Source organism: Carcharodon carcharias, chromosome 2, assembly GCF_017639515.1.
Source record: "Carcharodon carcharias isolate sCarCar2 chromosome 2, sCarCar2.pri, whole genome shotgun sequence".
NCBI classification, from domain to species: Eukaryota; Metazoa; Chordata; class Chondrichthyes; order Lamniformes; family Lamnidae; genus Carcharodon; species Carcharodon carcharias.
This window is the reverse complement of record NC_054468.1, coordinates 140,319,254-140,344,785: the sequence shown is the minus strand read 5'-3', so window position 1 is coordinate 140,344,785 and position 25,532 is coordinate 140,319,254. Positions and strand designations below refer to the sequence as shown.

The window sequence follows — 25,532 nt, the reverse complement described above, 5'->3', positions numbered from 1 at the left end:
GAGGGTTGATGAGTGTAATGCTGTTGAAGTGGTGTACATGGACTTCCAAAAGGCATTTGATACAGGGCTGCATAAACTTGTGAGCAAAGTTATAGCTTAAGAGATAAAAGGGACAATATAGTGGTTAATGAATGTTTTGGGGGTAGAGGAATGTTTATAGTGGAGTTCTCCAGGGGTCAGTGTTGATACCCTTGCTTTTTCTGAAATATATTAATCACCTAGGCCTGTGTGTACAAGGCACAATTTCAAAAGTCACAGATGATACAAAGTTTGGAAGCACTGTGAACTGTGAGGAGGAAAGTGTAGAACTTCAAAGGGGCATAGACAAGTTGGTGGAATGAGTGGATAGGTGGCAGATGAAGTTCACTGCACAGAAATGTGAGGCAATACATTTTGGTACGAAGAACTTGGAGATGCAACATAAAATAAACAATGCAACTCAAGGGGATGCAGGAGCACAATATAAAATAAAGAGTGTAACTCAAGGAGGTGCAGAAACAGAGGGACCTGGGTGTATATGTGTATTGGTCATTGAAGGTGGCAGGACAGGTTGACAGCATGGTTAATAAAGCATACAGTATCCTAGGCTTCATTAAGAAGGACACAGAGTACAAGAGTAAGCAGGTTATGTTGAACTTGGATAAGACACTAATTTAGCTTCAAGCTGGAGTTTTGCGTCCAGTGCTGGGTATCACACTTTAGGAAGGATGTGAAAACATTGGAGAGAGTGCAGAAAAGGTTCACCAAGATGGTTCCAGGGATGAGAAACTTCAGTTATGAAGACAGCTTGAAGAAGTTAGGATTGTTTCCCTTGGAGAAAAGGCAGCTGAGAGGAGAATCGATAGGAAGCATTGGAAATCATGAGGGGTTTGGACAGAGTAGATAGGGGGAAAAGTGTTCCCATTTATGAAAGGATCGAGAGCAAGAGGGCACAGATTTAAAGTAACTGGCAAAAGAAGCAAAAGCAATATTTGAAAAAAAAACTTATTTATGCAGCAAGTGGTTCTGGTCTAGAATGCACTGCATGATTGCATGGTGGAGGAAGGTTCAATCCAGACATTCATAATGGAATTAGACTGTTATCTGGAAAGGAAGAATTTGCAGGGCTACAGGAGAAGGTGCGAGAATGGCACTAAGCTCATTTGGAGAGCTGGAGCAGACGCAGTGGGCCAAATGGCCTCTTTCTGCACTCTAACAATTGTGATTGTGATTTTATTTAAAATTACTCCTCAATGGAACTGGCGTGTTCTCTATTGCAGGCGCAGGTCTGCTCAGTACTACGACAAGTGACAAATGATTCATTGGAGAGGAATGCCTCTCTCTCTAATTAGAGGCCTGTTTTTGAAATCAGGTAATTGTTTATGACAAAAGATTACTCAGATGTGTGGCATATCCAGCAGCTGGAGTCATATGTGGGCAATTTGATTGATAAGCTGTGCAGTATCAGCTAATCTTCCCAGCAGCAGCAGCAGTCATCAAAGGGAGTACCACTAAAAAGGAAAGGCACAAGGCAGGTGGAGAATAGCAGAGCCAACAGCAGTGTACAGTAAATTGGGGCTCAACTGTGTCTATTGTTAATAAACCCCATGAGGCCCACCTGATTATGCTGGGTGAGAAAGATTCAAGTAAAACATAACTTCCTATTATTTGAACTCCAATTTTCAGTCTCTTTTTTCTCTCCTGAAGGTGGTAACATCTTACTGGAATGTAATTATACAAACCTTGGTCATCTTTCAGTATTTTACTTAAGTTACCACGCTCCATGGATGCTCCAAAGTATTAGCTGACTATCTGACTACAAGGGCATCACATTCAAGCTTGATTTTGTCCTCACCAAACAAGAACCAAATTAAGGCCCAAAAACGTTCAATCCTCATCTAGTGAACCATCAACAGAGCTGAGCATACTTACATCATTCTCCTTTTCAATGGTTTGAATGTGACAAGTTTCAAGATCAAATATTTTAAATAATCCCATTTTGCACATATCACAGCCCAATTACACAATGTATGACATGTTTTAATACTACTGTAATTACGTTAAACATAGCAGATATGAAGAAGTGAAAATATCTGCATGACATGATCACAGTTTCAACATCTTAGTAGGCACCAGTTTTTACTTTAGGCAGAGTATTTCAGAATAGAGGACAGTCCAACTGTGCAGGACAATTGAAGAAAAGTTAGGATTAAGAATTCTAATACAACTTCAAGTGACTAAGTGATTTACTGTCATTATTACAGAAAACTCTTGTGAATTTTCTGCTGTGAACAACATACCTACCCAAAAGATTTCAGGGTAATCCCGTAGATTAAGCAAACTCTGGACTACGTTTTTGCGATCTTCAGTCCACTGTCGCTTGCAAAATACTATCTCCAGAAAATACCACATCCAACCAATGAGAGGAACATAAGCCAGCTCCTTTTTTGCTAGTACTTTTGAACTCTACACAAGAAAACAAATCTTTAAAATGTTAGATTAACACCAGTGCTATTACAAACTTTACAATCTTTAAAAATGTTGAAATATAGGAAAGTAGTCAAAGCATGTATGTGCCCTCAAGGCAAATGGTACAGAAGAGATCTGGCTAATGGGCTATCTTAAATGAGACCAGTTGGCATTGCAAAAAGGGAGTAGCTTTAAAATTCACTGTCTGGGAAGTAGCCTGGTAAAATGGATCATCTGCCTTTTAGAGACCTTCCCGGTATTTAGCCTCTCCCTCCCCAAGCAGGGCTGCCTATGTCGCCCTGGATCTCCTCCAGACAGCAAAGGATGTCAAGACGACCACTGTTTTTAGTCAGCCAGGCCAGCACGATCCTGAGTACTTAAACACTAAAGAGTATTCAGACTCGGATTTCACCTTTGATCTCTCTCCTCTTCTTGTGGAGCAGGTTTGTCCATTATCATTCCAGGTCCCGGAAAGTCCCCAATGGTCAAACCAACCTACTGTCCATTAGATTACCATGATGCCCCTAGTGGAAGCTGTACCAGAGAATGATCAGCAGTATAAGAAACCTCTAAACCAACTACAATGATGGCACATCTAGCTGACACAGCAACCACTGCAACTTCCAACCAGCGGGCCACAGCCAAAAGGGATGCTGGAACCTGGTACCAGTTTCTCACCATAGGCAACAAAACACAGATGAGAATACCACTAAACCCTCTTCTCACCAAAGGAACCAAAGCTTTTCTGCAGCCTCAGAGGGTTTTGAGATGGCCAACATGAAGAAAAAGCAGCGCCAAGGAGAAACAATCTAGAGTAGCAGCAGCAATGAATCAATGCAACAACCAAGCCAACCAGGTGCGGGTCAACATAAAGCAATAGAAGAAAAGAATGAAAGCATGTCCAAATGCTAGTTCAATTGCCTAGTCAACAACAAGAACCAGAAAGAACAGAGCCTGTCACTCTTCTGACAGGATGGTGAACAAGATGTGGAAGGGTATAAAGCCTCCAGAACCTCTAACTTTAAGGACTTGAAGGGGGAAGATGGGGTAGTGAGAATGTTGTTAATGCCAATGCTGTAATAGCAATAATATTGGAATAGCATTAAGGTTATAACAATAAACATAAATGCATAAGACTTATAATAACGTAAGGCTTGAAGTAAATTAATGTAACTCTATATCCATGGGGTAAAGACTTTGGGGGAGTGTAGTATTAGAATCTGGCATATACAGAGTTAATGTGGGACTGAGTATAGTACCACCCACACAGCGATGTAAGGTACATGACCCAGAGCTAGGGTCAGTGTGCTGTTGAGCAGAGATGAGTTAAGATCTAGACATGGAGATAGCTCCTTGCCTGTACTCTTTACTGTATATATGCATACAGTTACAAGTGGTTAATAAAGACTTGCTGTTAACATACAGAAAACTATGGAGACTTCTTTAACAGATACATTCTGTAACCAACACCATTACAACAAGGTCCACAGAAGGATGGACTCCAAAGCTGTGTGTGAAGTCCTGTGTCAAGTTGATGCCAGATTCTTCCATGCTTTACAGTGGGCTGGAAAGCTTGCGCTCAACAAACAGTCGGTTATGTACACTTATCAGCCTTTTGCTGTAGCTTGGTCCAAGGTCCAAAGTCCTCATCTAACTCCTCTGCAGCAAAACTAGTGTACGACCTCACTTTCTGGTGAGCTAGCACCTGCTTTATCATTTTCCCTCTGCAAGCCCCCGCCAGCCCTGGCTCCTGTATGCACAATCTCAGCACAGGAAAATCTCCTCTACCCTCATCTCTAAAATACATGCAGTATCAGCATCTAAGCTGGTGGCTGCGAGTTTTCTTCCTCTTCCAGCATTGATTAGGAAGGTTTGCGTTCTTGGCTATCTGAAGTGTTTTGGTGAATGGAGAGGTGAAAGTAAGTAGTGTGTGATTGGAGAGGTGAAAGTAAAAAGTGTGTGATTACATCATCTGCAGCTTGTAAATCAGGAGAGATTGTGTGCTAAAGAAGAGGAGGCAGTGATGTAGTGGCATTGTCACTGGACAAGTAACCCGGAGACCCAGGGTAATGCTCTGGTAACCCAGGTTCAAATCCCACCATGGCAAATAGCGAAATTGGAATTCAATAAAGATTTGGAATTAAAAGTCTAATGATGACCACAAAAACACATCTGGCCTTTACGAAAGGAAATCTGCCAGTCTTCTGAAATGGCCTAGCAAGCAGTGAAACCATTCTGCATCAACCTATATACCAGAAATGACAACAGCAAACTCAGCCCTCAGGACAGACCCAGCAGAGGTGGCGGAACAGTGGTATACAGTCAGGTGGGAGTTGCCCTGGGAGTCCTCAACATCATAGCTAATGAATCAGTACTCCAGCATGTTGAACGCCACTTGGAAAAAACACTGAGGGTGTCAAGGGCGCTCTGGGTAGAGAACTTCAGTGTCCATCACCAAGAGTGGCTCGGCAGCACCACTACTGACCAAGCTGGCTGAGTCCTAAAAGATATAACTGCTAGACTGGGTCTGCAGCAGGTGGTAAGGGAACCAAAAAAAGGGAAAAAACATGTTTGATCTCATCTTCACCAACCTGCAGATGCATCTTGTCCATGACAGTATCAGTAGGAGTGACCACAATACAGTCCTTGTGGAGACAAATCCCATCTTCACATCGAGGACACCTTCCATTGTGTTGTCTGGCACTACCATTGTGCTAAGTGGGATAGATTTCAAACAGGTCTAGCAACTCAAGACTGGGCATCCATGAGGCTCTGTGGGCCATCAGCAGAATCTGTAACCTCATGGTTCAGCATGTCCCCCACTCTATCGTTACCACCAAGCCAGGGGATCAACCCTGGTTCAAAGAAAAGTGCAGGAGAGCATGCCAGAGGCAGCACCAGGCATACCTAAAAATGAGGTGCCAGCCAAGTGAAGCTACAACACAGACTACTTGAGTGCCAAACACCATAAGCAGCAAACAATAGACAGAGCAAATCAATTTCACAACCAACGGATCAGATCTGAGCTCTGGAGTCCTGATACATCCAGTTGTGAATGATGGTGGACAATTAAACAACTCACTGGAGGAGGAGACTCCACAAATATCCCCATCTTCAATGATGAAGAGCCCAGCACATCAGTGCAGGAGATAAGGATATCCAGTTCCACCTCATCCACAAGTCCCAGCATCAAAGATGCCAGTCTTCAGCCAATTTGACCCACTCCACATGATATTAAGAAATGGCTGAAGTCACGAGGCATTGCAAAGGCTATGGGGCCTGACAATATTCCGGCAATAGTACTGAAGACTTGTGCTCCAGAACTTGCCGTAGCATTTGACAAAGTGTGGCATCAAGAAGCCCTAGCAAAACGGGAATCAGGGGAAAAATTCTCCACTGGTTGGAGTCATACCTAGAACAAAAGGAAGATGGTTGTGGTTGTTGGAGGTCAATCATTTCAGTTCCAGGACATCACTGCAAGAGTTCCTCAGAGTAGTGTCTAGGCCCAACCATCTTCAGCTGTTTCATTAATGACCTTCCTTCCATCATAAGTTCAGAAGTGGGGATGTTCGCTAATGATTGCGCAACGTTCAGCACCATTCATGACTCCTCAGATACTGACACAATCCATGTCCTGGACAGTCTTCAGGCTTGGGCTGACAAGTGGCAAGTAACATTTGCGCCACACAAGTGCCAAGCAATGACCATCTCCAACAAGAGAACAGGTAACCATTGCCCCTTGACATTAAATGGCATTACCATCACTGAATCCCCCACTAACAACATCCTGAGGGGGGGGTTTGCCACTGACCGGAAACTGAACTGAACTAGCTACAAAATATTGTGGTCACAAGAGCAGGTTGTGAGCAGAGGCTAGGGATCCTACAGTGAGTACCTCATCTCTCCAAAGCCTGTCCACCATCTACAGGGCACAAGTCAGGAGTGTGATGGAATTCTCTCCACTTGCCTGGAAGAGTGCAACTCCAACAAAACTCAAGAAGCCTATAAGACCATAAGACATAGGAGCAGAAGCAGGCCATTCGGCCTATCGAGTCTGCTCCACTATTCAATTAGATCATAGTTGATCTGATAATCCTCAGCTCCACTTTGCTGCCTATTCCCCATAACCCTTGATTCCCTTACTGGTTAACAATCTGTCTACCTCAGCCTTGAATATACTTAACGAACTAGCCTCTATAGCCCTTTGCGGTAAAGAATTCCACAGATTCACTACCCTCGGAGAGAAGAAATTCCTCCGCATCTCTGTCTTAAATGGGTGACCCTTTACTCTGAGATTATATCTTCTGGTCCTAAGCTCTCCCACAAAGGGAAACAATGGGCAGAATCTTGCTGTCAGCGAATAGGGGGCAGGGCCAATTGAGGCCATTGACAGGATCATTTAAACAATTAATGGACCTGCCCATCCAACCTTAAGGTTGGCGGGCAGGCCAGCAGCCCCGGCGTCAAATAGATAAAACATGAAACCTCATCCAGCAGCGGCATGAGGTTTCATGCAGGGTTTCAAAAATTTTATTAAAGCTATTATGTAAATTATGAACATCTCCCATCTCATGTGACATTGTCACATGAGGGGGACATGTTAGGGAATTTTTTTTCTCCTATTTTTAATAGGATGCGGAGGAACTTCTTCTCTCCGAGGGTAGTGAATCTGTGGAATTCTTTACCGCAAAGGGCTGTAGAGGCTAGTTCGTTAAGTATATTCAAGGCTGAGGTAGACAGATTGTTAACCAGTAAGGGAATCAAGGGTTATGGGGAAAAGGCAGCAAAGTGGAGCTGAGGATTATCAGATCAACTAACATCTCATTGAATAGTGGAGCAGACTCAATAGGCCGAATGGCCTACTTCTGCTCCTATGTCTTATGGTCTTATAGGCTTCTTGAGTTTTGTTGGAGTTGCACTCTTCCAGGCAAGTGGAGAGAATTCCAACACACTCCTGACTTGTGCACTCTCACTTTTGGGGAATCCCCCCACCTGCACAGGAAGCGCATAGCACTTCCCACCAGATGTCACGCCAGGCGGGCCTTAATTGGCCCGCCCACGTAAAATGACAGCAGGGCCCGCTTCTCCAGCGGGGATTGGCTCCCCACCCACCAGAGATTGGATCGGGCCTGCCTGCCCGACAGGCAGAAAATTCTGCCCCACCTCTCAGCATCTACCTTATCAAGCCCCCTAAGAATCTTATGCGTTTCAATAAGGTCACCTCTCATTCTTCTAAACTCCAATGGGTACAGGCCCAACCTACTCAACCTCTCCTCATGAGAAAATCCCTCCATACCTGGAATCAACCTAGTAAACCTTCTCTGGGCTGCCTCCAATGCCAGTATATCTTTCTTTAGATAAGGGGACCAAAATTGTTCACAGTATTCTAGGTGTGGTCTAACTGGTGCCTTGTATAGTTTTAGCAAGACTTCCCTATTTTTATTCCATTCCCCTTGAAATAGAGGGGAAAATTCCATGTGCCTTCCCATTACCTGAACTTGTATGCTAGCTTTTGAGATTCATGCATGAGGACCCCCAAATCCCTCTGTGCTGCAGCTTTCATCATGTAAGTAATATTCAGCTCTTCTATTCTTCCTGCCAAAGTGCATAACCTCACATTTTTCCACATTATATTCCATCTGCCAAGATTGTGCCCACTCAGTTAACCTGTCTATATCCCTCTGTAGACTCTGTCAGCCTCATCACTTGCCTTCCCACCTATTTTTGTGCCATCTGCAAACTTGGTGATAGTACATTCACTTCCCTCGTTCAATTCATTAATATATATTGTAAATAATTGTGGCTCCAGCACTGATCCCTGTGGCACTCCACTAGTTACAGGCTGCCACCCTGAAAATGTCCCCCTTATCTCAACTCTGTCTTCTATTAGTTAGCCAATCCTCTACCCATGTTAATATACCACCTCCAAGATCATGGGTTCTTATCTTATTAAGTAGCCATACGTGCGGTACCTTATCGAACACCTTTTGAAAATCCAAATATATTACATCTACCGGTTCCCCTTTATCTTTCCTTCTCTTTACCTTCTCAAAAGAATTCCAATAAATTTGTCAGGCATGATTTCCCCTTCATGAAGCCATGTCGGCTCTGCTCAATAACATTATGCATTTCTAACTGCTCTGCTATTACATCCTTTATAATACACTCTAACATTTTTCCAATGACGGATGTTAAGCTAACTAGCCTATACTTATTCTTTGTCTCACTCCCTTTTTGAATAATGGCATTACATTGGCAGTTTTCCAATCCTCTGGATCCAAGGGTTCTTGGAAGATTACTACCAGTGCATCCACTATCTCTGTAGCTACTTCCTTTAATATCCTAGGACGCAACCCATCGGGTCCAGGAGCTTATCGGCCTTTAGCCCCATTAGTTTCCCTAGTACTTTTTCTCTAGTGATAGTTATTGTATTTATTTCCTCCACCCACTTTTGGCCCGTGATTATTTAGTATTTTTGGAATGCTATTAGTGTCTTCTAGCATGAAGGCTGATGCAAAGTATTTGTTCAACTCCTCTGCCATTTCCTGGTTCCCCATACTTATTCCCTAGCCTCATTCGCTAAGGGGCCTATGTCCACTTTGGCCTCCATCTTCCTTTTTATATATTTAAAGAAGCTCTTACTGTCCGTTTTTATCTTACTTGCTAATTTACCCTCAAAGTTAATTTTCTCCCTTTTTCTTTTTGGTCATCTTTTATTGGTTTTTAAAACTTTCCCAATCCTCTGGCTCACTAATCCAGGCCACATTCTGTGTTTTTTCTTTCAATTTGATACTATCCTTAACTTCTTAGTTAACCATGGTTGGTTTATCCCCTTTCTACAATCCTTCTTTCTCACTAGTATATAGTTGTTGAGTCATGAACTATTTTTTTTTAAACGTCTGCCATTGTTCATCAACCGACTTTTCTGCTAAGCTTCTTTCCCAGTCCACTCCAGCCAGCTCTGCCCTCATTCATTTGGTAATTACCTTTACTTAATCTTAGTACAATTGTTTCCGACCCAAGTTTCTCACTCTCAAACTGAACGCTAAATTCTACCATGTTATGGTCACTCTTTCCTGAGGGATCTTTTACTTTGAGATAATTTATTAAACCTGCCTCATTACACATTATCAAGTCCAGAACAGTCTGGTTCCTGGTTGGATCCACAATATATTATTCTAGGAAACTGTCCCAAATACACTATGAATTCTTCTTCATGGCTACCTCTGCCAATATGCTTTTCCCAGTCTACATGAAGATTAAAAAGACACCTATGATTAATGGACTGCCTTTTTTACATGCCCTGATTATCACCTGTCCTACAGTACAGCTACTGTTAGGGGGCCTATGAACTAATCCTACCAGTGTCTTCTTCCCCTTGTTATTTCTTACCTCCACCCTTATTGGTTCTACAACTTCTGATTCAAGATCATTTCTAGTTATCATACTTATTCCATCTCATACTAAAAATGCTATCCACCACCCTTTCCCTCCTGCCTGTCCTTTCAAAAAGTCACATACTCCTGAATATTTAGTTCCCAGCTTTGATCTCCTTGTAACCATGTCTTCGTAATGGCTATGAGATCATACCCATAACCGTTAATTCATTTATTTTGTTCAGAATACTACCTGCATTTGAGTAAAGAACCATTAATTTTGCCTTTTTACCATTTTTTCCTCCTTTGACCCATTTGTTGTTGTTTTTTTTTAAATGTTTGTACACTCTCCTTTCCTGTCACACCCTGGGTATCATTACCTAAGTAGCTGCCCTGCAACGCTGCCATATCCTTTGCTTTGTAACCCTACGTATCCCCTCTCCAGAACCTTCCCCCTCTCTATTTAGTTTAAAGCCCTCTCTACAGCCCAAGTTATTCAATTCACCAGGGCTCTGGTCCCAGCACAGTTCAAGTGAAGCCTGTCCCATCGGAACAGTTCCCTTCTACCCCAGTACTGATGCCAGTGCCCCATGAATAGAAACCCGTTCCTCCCACACCAATCTTTGAGCCACGCATTTAACTCCTTGCCTTTATTTACCCTACTTCAGTTTGCCCTTGGCTCAGGTAGTAATCTCAAGATTACAGACTTTGGAGATCTCAAGACTTTGGAGGGTCTGCTTTTTAATTTAGCTCCTAACTGTTCAAATTCTTTCAGCAGAACATCCTTTCTAGTCCTATCAATGTCATTGGTACCAACATGGATGATGACAACTGGATCACTCCCCTCCAAGTTCCTCTCCAGCCCTGAGGAGATATCCTTAAAACTGGCACCGGTCAGGCAACACAGCCTTTGGGACTCACGCTCACAGCTGCAGAGAACCGTAGCTATCCTCCTAATTATACTGTCCTCTACCCCTAATACATTCCTATTTCTTACTCCAACTTGAATGGCTCCCTGTACCACAGCATGGCGACCAGTTCGCTCATCCTTCCTGCAGCACCCGCACTCGTCAACACAGCTTGCAAGAACCTCATATCTGTTGGGCAACTGCAGGAGCCAAGGCTCCTCGAGCGCTACCCCCTGGGTCTCCATACCTGCCTCACCTGCAGTCACACCATCCTGTCCCTGATCACAGACCAAATTTGAATTACCTAATCTGAGGGTTGTGACCCCTCTCTTGGAGCAAAGTGTCTAGGTAACTTTCCCTCTCCCTTTCCCCCCACTTTTTGGCCATTGTATTATTCTTTAGTACCAAGATGTTCATTCTACTCTGGAATTGTGTACTGGGGTTGGATGTATCAAAATCTCCCCACTAGGACAATGAATCCTTAGAACCACAAGACCTGCATGTTTAAAAATGTATTAAGTTATAGATAACAGCACTTGAGTTGATTACACACAATTCCTCCCTATCTGCTGAATTAACAGCTTAAAATGCTAAGATAAAAGCAAAATACTGCGGTTGCTAGAAATTTGAAACAAAACAGAAAATGTTGGAAAAACTCAGCAGGTCTGACAGCATCTGTGGAGAAACAGAGTTGATGTTTCAAGTTCATATGATTCTTCTTCTTGAAGAAGAGTCATATGGACTCGAAGTGTCAACTCTGTTTCTCTCTCCAAAGATGCTGTCAGGCCTGCTGAGTTTTTCCAGCATTTTCTGTTTTTGTTTCAGTTTAAAATGCTATGCTGGTAATTTTTGGTTATAAACAAATCCAGCATCCCTTTGCTGTCCAAACTGTTTACTTTTGCAAACCATGCTGAATACAGGTAGTGAGTTGTTTTGTCATTGGACCTCAAAACTGGCTGAAGCCCTGAAGGCTGAATGAGTTAACATAGTTGTTCCCAAACGGAGGGCCGTGACCCTAATTGGAGTCACAGAAACAGCAATGAGTTCACGAGATTTCCCTCTCATCTTAGACTTCGACAGCCACCCCTCAGCACCAAGGCCCAGGTAGTATCCAACCCTACCCTTGCCCTGCATGTGTCTCGGTCTCTCTCTTTCTGGGTCATAGGCTCCTGCTACGACCACTTCACTAAGTCTTCTGTCATCAGGGAATATGGAGAACTTGGCAGAAACCTCAGTAACTGTCTCGTATTATTCTACGCCTGTTCAGAAGCACTCCACTTTCCTCAAAGTCCAGCCCCAACCATGAGCCCAGCAACGATGCCTCTGCTGCTGAGCTACAGCCTGCCCGAGTCCAACATTGTCACCATAGCCCTATGAAATGACCTCCAACATCAGCGACATCAGTACCCTTAACCTGCATTTCCACTGCTTATTGGCCAAGGTGCAGGAACTGGAACAGCTCAGATGAACAAATGCACTGGTGAGTACATAAAATAACATCTTTACAAAGTACTTTAAAAGCAGGGATTTTCTTACAATGTATTATATGTGGCTCCATAATACATGAATTTTACTAATTATATATTGAATACGCTGCTTCATAGCTATTTTCTTTTTGTTGGCATCTGGAATTGCATTAATTTAAGTGTAAAAATGGGGTCATATTGATAAATAGTTTGAAACACTGGATACACACAAGCACACCTGCAACCAAATTATGATTTTCATTTTAACAGTATTTCTTTAAATACAGGATTTCTAGCTATTCTTTCACCAAAGATTTTAACAGAATCAAAATGTATCATTCTTCCACAATACTACATAAAGCTGCCAATGTGTAAAAACAGGCATGGAATATAATGCAAATTTTGTTAAGAGTCTAACCTTGTCACTTGTTTATAATCATAGAATATGAAAGTCTAATGGGGAACTGTTTTCTGCAGAGTTGAAAAGGCAGGTTTATATCTGGTGGGCTCAATATATTCGAGGAATAAACACTATTTCCTTGAAATCTGTTTATTATAATTTTGGTATCTATCATCAAAGAAAACACTTTCCTAACATCAATCTTGGTGCATGACAAAGTTCTTGTTTAGAATTCAAGTTTCATAGCAACATATAAATTCTCCTGCCTAGAGTCTAAGTTTATGCCCATTGGAGTTAGACTGTGTAAAACTCTGGAGGATATATACTTTTATCATCTTTTTCATCTATAGAATCAATGCTGATGTATTATTTTAATTCATCTGAGAACTTTTCTAAAACTTTTTCATTCAAATCTATTGAATCTTTATTTTTAGCACAAGGAACACAAAGCACATGCATGTGTGCACAGTAAATGGTTGCCAGAAGTATTCAGTGAACTAAAACCATAAAGTATGTAATTCAATCATTGAAATCCACCATTTTCCATGATATTATCTGTGTCAAAATGGTTTAAAACCGTGTATTACTTAACCCATCAGCTTGAGTATTGCTGGAGCATGACAAACCAGGATTTAGATCAAATAATAAATTGTTCAGATTCACTTTCACAGTTTACATTAACTTAACCCCTTGATATATTACTGCCTACAAATTCTCCAGATTGTTCATTACCATGTGTATAAGATCGTTGGTTTATGGCTTATGATGGTGCCCAAATGCAGATCTTTCCAGTTCAAGTGCAAGGATACTCTTTCATGCCAGCCAAAAATGATAATTACACTGGAAAACACTCCAATCCCAATGCAGTACAACATCTGTTTCCAAATCAACCCAAGTCTAAACCGTTTGGATGGAATATGAAAAGAATTTAATTCCTGACTAAACAAGCATAGGGATGGGAAATAAATGCTGCCTAGCCAGCGACGCCACATCCTGTAAATGAATAAAAAAGCTGCATGGAGCAGATATGCTACTTCAAAAAAATTTGCTCCTAACATTGAATGCGAAACCTGCAGGTATCTGTTTCAACACCTCCAAGCAAGTTCAAATTGAGGCAATCAAAAATTAGGATAAAAATTGTGCGCTACAACTAGATTGCAACCAAGTGTGTCCTTCTAGCACAGCATTCACTTACAGCCCTTTTCACCCTTTCTCCAAAATAACCTCTCATGCAGGCTTATCCAACCTTTTGCCTCTGGGGCCATATTTGCATTTTGTACCCTCAAGGGGCCAATGAGCAAATTTTGGAAGGATAAGATTTGGCACAACAATAAACTGGGTTTCAAAAAAAAAGTTGAGGTACGAAGAAAAAAAATTCTTGAGCAAAAGTAAAGCATCATAACAATAAATTGTTAAGTTAAAAGAAGAGCAATTAATAAAAATTACCCAAATGTGAGAGCGCACTGTGGGCATGCGTCTAGTCCACTCCCAGTCTCAGGGTGCTCACTCACTCACCCACCAAGTGGGTGGGTGTGTGTGTTAGTGAGAATGCGGGAAAAACCTGAGACAAGGATAAGGTACACGCGCTGCGCTTTAGCTCCCCAAGCCCCAACCCCGCCACAGTTTCACTCCCTTGCACCTGGCAGCCCTCAGCACACACACCACCATCAGTGTTCGCTGCTCCTTCAAGCAGAGGCAGTTTCTCCAGCTCATTTGCAGCTGATAAATGCAGGAAAGGAATGGCCTGTGATTCGACGAGCAGCCCCTTGCAAAATCGAATTCCATTTACTTGCATTTTGAACTTACCAGCTTGTCAATAGTGGCTGTGCAGGCCACATTGCAGCCCATGGGCTGCCAGTTGGACCAGCCTGCCAGAAGGGCATGCCAGGCATACCTAAAATGAGGCATCAACCTGGTGAAGCTACAACACAGGACTCCTTGCATGCCAAACAGCATAAGCAGCAAGTAATAGACAAAGCTAAGCAATTCCACAACCAACAGATCAGATTTAAGCTCTGTCACAACCAGTCATGAATGGTGGTAGGCAATTAAACTACTCACGGGAGGGAGGAAGCTCCACAAATATCCCCATCCACGATGATGGAGGAACCCAGTACATCAGGGGAAAAAAAACAAGGCTGAAGCATTCGCAATAATCTTCAGCCAGAAGTGCCGAGTGGATGATCCATCTCAGCTTCCTCCAGAAGTCCCAGCATCACAGATGCCAGTCTTCAACCAATTCAATTCAGCCCACGTGATATCAAGAAACTGCTGAAGGTACTGGATACTGCAAAGGCTATGGGCCCTGACAATATTCCAGCAATAGTACTGAAGGCTTGTGCTCCAGAATTTGCCAAGCTGTTCCAGTACAGCTACAACACTGGCATCTACCCAGCAGTGTGGAAAATTGCTCAGGTATGTCCTATACACAAAAAGCAAGACAAATCCAACCCAGCCAATTACCACCCCATCAATCTATTCATGATCCGTAAAGTGATGGAAGGAGCCATCAACAGTGCTATCAAGTGGCACTTGTTTAGCAATAACCTGGTCACTAATGTTCCACCAGAGTCACTCAGCTTCTGACCTCATTACAGCCTTGGTTCACACATGGACAAAAGAGCTGAATGCTAGAGGTGAGGTGGGAGTGACTGCCTTTGATTTCAAGGCAGCATTTGACCAAGTGTGGCATCAAGGGGCCCTAGCAAAATTGGAGTCAATGGGAGTCAGGGGGAAAACCCTCCGCTGGCTGGAGTCATACCTAGAACAAGGGAAGATAGCTGTGGTTGTTGGAGGTCAATCATGTCAGTTCCAGGACATCACTGCAGGAGCTCCTCTGGATAGCGTCCTAGGTCCAACCATCTTCAGCTGCTTCATTAATGACCCTCCTTCCATCATAAGGTCAAAACTGGGGATGTTCGCTGATGATTGCACAATGTTCAGCACTATTCGCAACTCCTCAAATACTGACGCATGTCCAAATGCAACAAGACCTGGACAATATCCAGGCTCGTGCCGACAAGTGGCAAGTAACATTTGCGTCACACAAGTGCTGAGCCATGACCATCTCTGACAAGATGCAACCCAAGCATCGCCCCTTGACACTCAATGGTATTACCATTGCTGAATCCCCCACTTACAACATCCTGGGGGTTGCCATTAACCAGAAGCTGAACTGGACTGGCCATATAAATACTGGGGCTACAAGAGGGTCAGAGGCTAGAAATCCTGCACCAAGTAACTCATCTCCCAACTCCCCAAAGCCTGTCCACCATCTACAAAGCACAAGTCAGGAGTCTGATGGAATACTCTCCATTTGCCTGGATGAGTGCAGCTCCAAAATCACAAGAAGCTTGACACCGGCCAGGACAAAACAGCCCATTTGATTGGCACCCCATCCACAAACATTCACTCCCTCCACCGCCAACAAGCAGTGGCAGCAGTGTTCAGCATCTATAACATGCACTGCAGCAATCCACCAAGACTTCTTAGGCAGCACCTTCCAAATCCATGACCAATATATCGGCGTTCCTTCGCTGTCGCTAGATCAAAATTCTGGAACACCCTCCCTACCAGCACTGTTCGTATACCTACACCACATGGGCTGTAGCAGTTCAAGGCAGCAGTTCACCACCACCTTCTCAAGGATAATTAGGGATGGCCTAGCCAGCAAAGCCTACATCCCATAAATGAAAAAGAAATTCACAAGGTTTAGAACATAGAGGGGAAAGCCAGCCTTAAAGTCACGTACAAATTTAGAATGATTTAAAAAAAAGGTAGCAAATGCTAGTCTCATTTGCTTTCCTTCATCATTTACTAAATGATATCTGTTTTGTCCATCATCCAGCAAACCTTAAACCATTAAGCTTGTGATTCTTTCCCACCTCATAACCAGCTATACTCAAGGTACTCCCAATCTCTAGATATCAGAAGGGGGAAAAAAAGCTAAACGCTAGCAACGTCTTCGTCCGTGAAATATACAGCTATTTTCTAAAGTGAAACAGACAACAAAATTACAATCTCTAAAATAAGCCTATACTTTTTAAGTGCATTAAATGCTCATTAATTTTTACTGAGCTAGAAGGCTTTCAGAAAGCTGAAACATTCCATTGTGGCTTCAGAGATAGCGGATGCATTGGTTGTAATGTTCTGGAAAGGTCCCCAATGGATTGGAAAACTGCAAACATAACACCTCTGTTCAAAAAAGGAGGGAGACAGCAAGCAGAAAACCATAGGCCAGTTAGCCTAATATCGATCATTGGGAAAATACTAGAGTTCATTACTAAAGAGGTAGCAGCAGGACATTTCAGGCAGAGTCAACATGGTTTTGTGAATGGAAATTGTGTTTAACAACTTCATTAGAGTTCTTTGAGGATATAACAAGCAGGGCAGATAAAGGGGAACCAGTAGATATCGTGTATTTGGATTTCCAAAAGACAAATTTAAAATTTGGTGACATGTAAAAAGGTTACTGTACAAGATAGGAGCTTATGGTGTGAGGGGCATGGATAGATGTCTGACTAATCAACAGGAAATAGAGTTGGGGTAAATGGGTCATTTTCAAGATGGCAAACTATAATAAGGAGTGCCACACGAATTGCTGCTGGGGCCTCAACTACTTACAATCTATATTAATGACTTGGATGAAGGAACTGACTGTATTGTGGCCAAATTTGCTGACAATATGAAGATAGGTAGGAAAGTAAGTAGTGAGGAGGATAAAAAGAGTCTGAAGAAGGATATAGATAGGTTAAATAAGTGGGCAAAAATTTGGCATATGGAGTATATTTTGGGAAAATGCGTGAGATTGTCCACTTTGGCAGGGAGAATAGAAAAGCACAATATTATTTAAAAGGAGTGAGGCTATAAAATGCCGCAATACAAAGAGATCTGGGTGTCCTTGAACAGGAATCATGACAATACAGCATGTAGGTACAGCAAGTAATTAAGAAGGAAATGGAATGTTGGACTATGTTGCAAGGTAGGGTGAAGTATAAAAGTAGGGAAGTATTGCTACAACTGTACATGCCACTGGTGAAACGAGTAAACAGTTTTGGTCACCTTATTTGAGGAGGGACAGACTTGCATTGGAAGGTGGTTCAGAGAAGATTCAGTAGGCTGATTCCTGGAATGAGGGGTTTATCTTATGAGGAAAGGTGGAGCAGATTGGGTCTATACTCATTGGACTTCAGAAGGAGGAGGGGAGATCTTACTGAAACATAAGATTCTGAGGGGGGCTTGACAGAGTAGATGTAAGAGGGTGTTTCCCTTGTAAGGGAATCTAGAATAAGCGGGCAGAGTTAAAAATAAGGGGTCTCCCCAGTTAAGATGAAGAGGAATTTCTTCTCTCAGAAGGTTGTTAGCATTTGGAATTCTCTTCCCTAGCAAGCAGTGGAGGCTGGGTCATTGAATATATTCAAGGCTGAGTTAGACAGACTTTTGCAGTTGGAGAATTTAAAGTCAGTTAATTAATTAAATCTGAATTAAAAAGCTAAATTCAATAATGGCGACTAAAAAACCACCTTTGGAGCAGCGGGGACTTTGGTTTGAAAAGGGCGGGGAGAGCAGCAGGGACTTCAGTTTGGGTAACTTGCTGGGAGTCAGAACAGAGTGGGGCGGACCTGCGGGAGACAGTCGGGAGCTGAGCAGCATGCTGTTTCACTGTTTAAGCCACTGGGAAGCTGCAGTCCAGGGGAAAGAAAAAAAAGCAACTGTGATGTCACAGGAAGCTAGTAGGCTGATTGGCCAGTAGGTGCTCAGTCTAAGGACAGTGTGTGAGAAACCAGCTTAGGACAGGCAAGTTAAGGTAGATCTATAAATAAAAAGAACTAATAAACTTCAAAATAATAAACCAAAATTTGAAAACTTTAAAATTAAAAAACAATAAAGATGAAAGCAATAAAAATAAAATAATTTAAACAAACATCTAAAACACAAACAAAAACAGAATTACCTGGAAAAACTCAGCAGGTCTGGCAGCATCGGCAGAGAAGAAAAGAGTTGACGTTTTGAGTCCTCATGACCCTTCAACAGATCTGTCAAAGGGTCATGAGGACTCGAAACGTCAACTCTTTTCTTCTCCGCCGATGCTGCCAGACCTGCTGAGTTTTTCTAGGTAATTCTGTTTTTGTTTTGGATTTCCAGCATCCGCAGTTTTTTGTTTTTATCTAAAACACATACCTTGTAATTAAAAGCATATAACCTTTAGTCGTCAGGTGCACTTGCATTAAATAAACACAGTAAATTGTAGCATACATAGGAAGAAAAGTAATTAAAGCAAATTAACTAAATAACATAAGTTAAAATGGCGGTACAAGTGCTATGTTGCAGCTGTGAGATGTGGGAGCTTTTGGATGCCAAGCGATCCATGATAACATCATCTGCAAGAAGTGTAAACAACTTGATGAATTCCAGATCAGGATTATTGACCTGGAAGCTGAAATACAGACACTGCTCAACATATGGGAGAGGGGGAAATACCTGGATGCGTTGTTCCAGAAGATAGTCACACCTTTTAGAAGCAGGTCATCTGTTTTAGTCAGCAGTGAGGGACAGGAGGACGTGAGTACCAGTGAGGCAAGTAATGGGGCCGAGCAGACAGTGAGGGAGGAGCATCAGGCTTTGCAATTGTCAAACGAGTTTGAGGTGCTCACAACCTGTGTCAATGAAAGCAAAGTCTGCAAGGTGGATGAGCTGGCTGGCCATAGCACTGTGGTACAGGAATCCGTTCAAGTGGAGGGAGCAAAAAGAAATGTAGCGGTAGTAGGGGATAATATAGTGAGGGGGATTGACACTGTTCTCTGAAGCAAAGAGTGAGAGTCCAGACAGTTACATTGCCTGCCAGTGCCAGGGTTCGGGACATCTGCTCAGGGCTGGAGAGGAACTTGCAGTGCAGAAGGTGGGTGGGGGGGAGATCCAGTAGTCGTGGTCCATATAGTACCAATGACAATGGTAGAACTAGGAAGGAGGTTCTGCAAAGTCAGTATGAGGAGCTACGTATCAAATTGAAAAGCAGACCCTCAAAAGGTAATAATCTCTGGATCATTACCTGAGCCATGTGCAAATTGGCATAGGGTAAATAAGATTAGAGAGACAAATGCGTGGCTTAAAGACTAGTGTGGGAGAAGTGGGTTCCGTTTGGTGGAGCACTGGAATTAGTACTGGGAAAAGTGGGGGCTCTTGGGACAAGTGTCCTTGCAAATTGCATAACTAGGGAAGTAGAGAGGACTTTAAACTAAACAACAGGGGGTCAAGCTTAGATAGAAATTCAAGGTGTAGAGTCAAGATAGGAGAGCAAAATAGTAATATGAGAAATGAGGGTCAGAGAATGGCAGGAAGGGACAGAGAGACAAACCCAAAAAATACATCATGTCAAGATGAGAAGTTACAAAGGTAACTAAAAGACAAAACTGAAGGCTCTCTATCTGAATGTACGTAGCATTCATAACAAAGTAAATGAATTGATGGCCATATTGAAGTAAATAAATATGGTCTGATAGCAATTAAGGAGACATGGCTGCAGGACGACAAAGATTGGGTCCTTAAAGTTTGAAGGGTACATGACATTCAAGAAGAATAGAAAGCTAGGTAAAGGTGATGAGGTAGCACTGTTAATCAATGAGGACATTGGTACAATAGTTAGAGATGACCTTCGTTAAGGAGATCAGGAGGTAGAACCGGTTTGGGTGGAGATGAGGAATAGAAGGGGGAAAAAGTCATTAGTGGAAATGGTCTACAGGCCCCTTAACAGTAGCCACAGTGTAGGACAAAGTATTCAAGAGCAAGTATTGTGTGCTTGTTATAAAGGGGCAGCAATAATCATGGGTGATTTCAATCTACACAAACTGGAAAAATCAGGTTGGCAGTAGTAGCCTGGATGAGGAGTTCTTAGAATGCTTTGAGATAGTTTCTTAGAGCAGCATGTTCTGGAGAGCAGGTTATATTAGATGTGGTATTGTGTAATGTGACAGGATTAATTACTGACCCCAGAATAAAGGCACCCCTAGGTAGCAGCGACCACAAAATGACTGAATTTTACATCCAGCTTGAAAGAGAGAAAGTGGGTCTAAGACCAGTATCTTAAATTTAAATAAGGGCAGCTATGTGGGGATGAAAGTTGAGCTTGCTGAAGTGAACTGGGAAACAAAGCTAGAGGATAGATCAATAGAGAAGCAGTGGCAGACATTTAAGGGGATATTTCAGAGCATCCAGAGTAAGTACCTTCCTACTATAAAGAAAAATTCTAGGGGGAGGACCCACCATCAGTGGTTAACTAGAGGGGTTAAGGAAAGCATCACACTTACATAAAAAGCATACAACTCTGCAAAGATGAGTGGCAGGACAGATGACTGGACAGAATATAAAGAAGAGCAGAGAATGACTAAAAGGTTAACCAGGGGAAAGAACTTAGAATATGAGAGGAAGCTAGCTAGAAATGTAAAAACAGATAGCAAGAGTTTCTACAGGTGCTTAAAAAGGATAAGTTTAAATAAAGTGAGTGTTGGTCCTCTTGAGAGTGACAGTGGGGAGTTAATAGTAGATAATATGGAAATGGCAGAAGAAATGAACAAATATTTTGCTTCTTTGTTCACTATAGAAGATACAAAAAACATTCCAGTAATAGCTGCAAATCAGGTGGTAAACAGGAGAAAGGAACTTGGTGATATTGAAATCACTAAGGAAACGGTGCTGAGCAAATTGAAGGAGCTACAGGAGAGGTGCCAGAGGACTGGAGGACAGCCAATGTGGTACCAATATTCAAAAAGTGAGGAAGGGATAAATCAGGGAACTACAAGCCAGGCAGTCTAACCTCAGTGGTGGGGAAACTATTGGAAGCAATTCTGAGGGACAGAATTAATCTACACTTGGGGAGGCAGGGATTAATCAAGGACAATCAGCATGGTTTTGTCAAGGGGAGGTCATGTCTGACCAATTTGAATGAATTTTTCAAAGAGGTGACCAGGTGTGTAGATGAAGGCAATGCATTTGACGTGGTCTACTTGAACTTCAGCAAGGCTTTTGATAAGGTCCCGCATGGGAGACTGATAATGAAGGAAAGAGCCCATGGGATCCGAGGCAATTTGGCAAACTGGATCCAGAATTGGCTGAGTGGCAGAAAGCAGAGGGTGATGGTTGAGGGCTGTTTTTGTGACTGGATGCCTGTGTCCAGTGGGGTTCCACAGGGATCGGCGTTGGGTCCCTTGCTGTTTGCGGTACATATAAATGATTTAGACTTGAATGTAAGAGGGTTGATCAGTAAGTTCGCGGATGAGATAAAAATTGGTGGGGTGGTAAATAGAGAGGAGAATAGCCTTAGATTACAGGAGGATATAGACAGGCTGGTCAGATGGGCTGATCAGTGGCAAGTGGAATTTAATCTGGATAAGTGTGAGGTGATGCACTAGGGCAGGACAAACAAGGCACAGGAAAACACGATGAATGGTGAGATCCTGGGAAGTACTGAGAATCAGACAGACCTTGATGTGCATGTCCATCGGTCCCTTAAGGTAGCGGGACAGGTAGATAAGGTGGTTAAGAAGGCATATGGGATCCTTGCCTGTATTAGCTGAGGCATAGTATATAAGAGCAGGGAGGTTTTGCTGGAACTGTATAAAACGCTGCAGCTTACGCCACAGCTAGAGTATTGCGTGCAGTTCTGGAGTCCACATTATAGGAAAGATGTGATTGCACTAGAAAGAGTGCAGAGGAGATTTACCTGGGCTGGAGAGTTTGAGTTATGAGGAGAGTTTGGATAGACTGGGGTTATTTTCCCTGGAGCAGAGGAGATTGAGGGGGGACATGATTGAGGTATATAAAATTAAGAGGGGCATAGATAGGGTAGACAGGAAGAAAATTTTCTCCTTGGTGGAGGGATCAATAACCAGGGGGCATAGATTTAAGGTAAGGGGCAGGAGGTTTAGAAGGGATGTGTGGAAGAATTTTTTCACCCAGAGGGTGGTGGGAATCTGGAACTCACTGCCTGAACTCATAACATTTAAGGAGTATTTGGATGTGCACTTGTGATGATGCCATGGCATACAAGGCTATGGGCCTAGTGCTGGAAAACGGGATTAGAATAATTAGGTAGTTGTTTGACCGGTGCAGACTCAATGGGCCGAAGGGTTTTTTTCTCTGCTGTAGACCTCTATGACTCTAGCTGCAGGCTGGCAAGTCTCCAGATCCCAATGGACTACATCCTAGGGTCTTAAAAGGGGTGGCAAATGAGGTAGTGTTAGTTTTCCAATATCTGCTAGATTCTGGAAAGGTTTCATCAGATTGGAAAGTAGCAAATATAACCCCTCTATTCAAGAAGGGAGGGAGGCAGAAAATAGGAAACTATAGGCCAGCTAGCTTGACGTCTGTCGTGGAGAGGTTGTTAGAATTTAAGGAGATTATAGCTGGGCGCTTAGGAAAGCTCAAGGCATTCGGAAAGAGTCAGCATGGTTTTGTGAAAGGAAAATCACGTTTAACCAATTTATTGGGAGATTTTTGAATGAGTAACATGCGCAGTGGATAAAGGGGAGCCTGTAGATGTACTTGGATTTCCAGAAGGCATTTGATAAGGTGCCATATCAAAAATTATTACGGGAAATATAAGCGCATGGCGTATTGGGTAATATAAGCATGGATAGAAGATTGGCTGGCAGAAAGCAGAGAGCATGCATAAATGGGTCTTTTTCTGACTGGCAGGCTGTGACAAGTGGCATTCCATAGGGGTCTGTACTAGGGCCTCAACTTTTTACGATTTACATCAATGACTTAGATTAGGGGAGTGAAGGCATGGTAGCTAAATTTGCAGATGACACAAAGATAGGTAGGAAAGTATGTGGTGAAGAGGACACGAGGAGGTTGCAGATGGATGTAGATAGGTTGAATGAGTGGGCAAAGGTCTGGCAAATGGAGTTTAATGTGGGAAAATGTGAAGTTGTTCACTTTGACAGGAAGAACAAAAAAAGCAGAGCATTACTTAAATGGAGAATGGCTGGATAATTCTGAGGTGCACAGGAATCTAGGTGTTCTAGTACATGAATCACAAAAAGTTAGTATGCAGGTACAGCAATTAATTAAGAAGGCTAATGGAAAGCTATCCTTCATTACAAGAGGGATTGAACATAAAAGGAAGGATGTTATGCTTCAGTTGTACAGGGCATTGGTGAGACCACATCTCAAATACTGTGTGCAGTTTTGGTCTCCTTATTTAAGGAAGGATGTAAATGCATTGGAGGTGGTTCAAAGGAGGTTTACTAGATTGATACCTGGAATGAGTGGGTTGTCTTATGAGAAAAGGTTAGACAGACTGGCTTGTTTCCACTGAGGTTTAGAAGAGTGAGGGGTGATTTGATTCAAGTATACAAGATCCTGAACAGCCTTGACAAGTTCATCGAAAGGATGTTTCCGCTTGTGGGTGAATTCAGAACTAGGGGGCATTGTTTTTAAATTAGGTTCACCCTTTTAGGACAGAGATGAGGAGAATTTTTTTCTCTCAAAGGGTTGTGCGAATTTGGAATTCTCTGCCTCAAACTGGTGAAGGCGGGGTCATTGAATATTTTTAAAGGTAGAGATAGATTCTTGTTAGGCAAGGGAATCAAAGGTTATCAGGGTTAGATGGGAATGTGGAAATCGAAACACAAGGTCAGCCATGATCTTATTGAATGGCAGAGCAAGCTCAAAGGGCCGAATGGTCTACTTCTGTTCCTATTTCTTGTGTTATGCCCTTGTCCTTTAGGGAAAAAGCCTGCCATCCTTACTTTTGCAAGCAACCAAGCAAGACCAATCGAACTGCAATCAAGAAAGTTAAAAATAAAACCAGATGGATCCAAACTTGGATCCTCCAAGACACTGGATATAACCTAGCCCAAATGACACTGCATGGATTTCCTTAACAACATCTGGGGGTGTTATATAAAAATTGGGACAACTGTGCCACAAACTGCACAAGCATCAGCTGACAGTCATAATCATAGAATCATATCTTTCAGCCAACATCCGAGACTCCTCCATCACTATTCCTTGGCCTGTCTTATCGGACCGGCAAGACAAACCAATTTAAGGTGACAACTCAGTGAAAAATTGGAAGAGAGTGACTCTGGGGATCCTTAACAGACTCCACAGCCCATGAAGTCTCAAGACATCAGGTCAAACTTTGGTTCAACCACAAAACATGACCACAAACTTCATGGACAAGGAAACCTCCTGCTGGTCTTCAGTTAATGAATCAGCACCATCATGTTGAGCACCACCAGAAGCACTGAAGACAGCCAGTGCACAGAATGTACTCCAAATGTCCATCACCAAGAGTGGCTCAGTAGCACCACTGCTGACTGAGCTGGCCGAGTTCTTAATGACATATCTGCCAGACTAGGCCTATAGCAGACAGGTGAGAACACCACTACAAGGGAAAAACTTAACTAACCTTGTTCTCACCAATGTACCTGTCACAGATGCATCTATTCATAACAGTATTGTTAAGAGTGACCGCTGCAATGCTTTTGGAGGGAAAGTCCCATCTTCACACTGAGAATACATGATATCATGTTTTGTGTCACTGCCACATTTTCAAATGATAGATTCAGAACAAATCTGGCAGCTCAAAACTGGGCATCCATAAGGAAGTGGAAGGGAATTAAAAAAGAGCAAATATGTAGACAGATTTCAGAGTGCAAAAACAATAATCGTTGGGGGCTTCAACTACCCTAATATCAATTGGGATATGAACAGTGTGAAGTACATAGAGGGCACAAAATTTTTGAACTGCATTCAAGAGAACTTTTTAGCCAGCACATAACAAACCCAATGAGAGGGAGCGCCATTCTAGATTTAGTCTTAGGAAATGAATCTGGGCAAGTAGATGAAGTAGCAGTGGGCGACCATAATATAGTTAGATTTAGCATCATTATGGAAAAGGACAAAGGTAGAACAGGAGTACAAGTTCTAA

At 42.6% G+C, this 25,532-nt stretch overlaps 1 protein-coding gene across 5 annotated transcripts in view; it reads right to left on the bottom strand.

The window, feature by feature from the left end:
- The window catches only part of agpat4 (1-acylglycerol-3-phosphate O-acyltransferase 4 (lysophosphatidic acid acyltransferase, delta)), a 180,198-nt gene that overhangs the window by 67,610 nt on the left and 87,056 nt on the right, over nucleotides 1-25,532 (bottom strand). For 4 of the 5 annotated variants that reach the window (XR_005945266.1, XM_041205939.1, XM_041205931.1 and 1 more), the window contains one exon: nucleotides 2,284-2,445. The exons of the other annotated variant lie outside the window; for it this stretch is intronic. Coding sequence is in view for 3 of the 4 variants with exons in the window: in XM_041205939.1 (XP_041061873.1) it covers nucleotides 2,284-2,445 (162 nt within the window). In the remaining variant the exon portion in view is untranslated. The remainder of the gene's footprint in view (nucleotides 1-2,283; nucleotides 2,446-25,532) is intronic. 5 annotated transcript variants of the gene reach the window in all.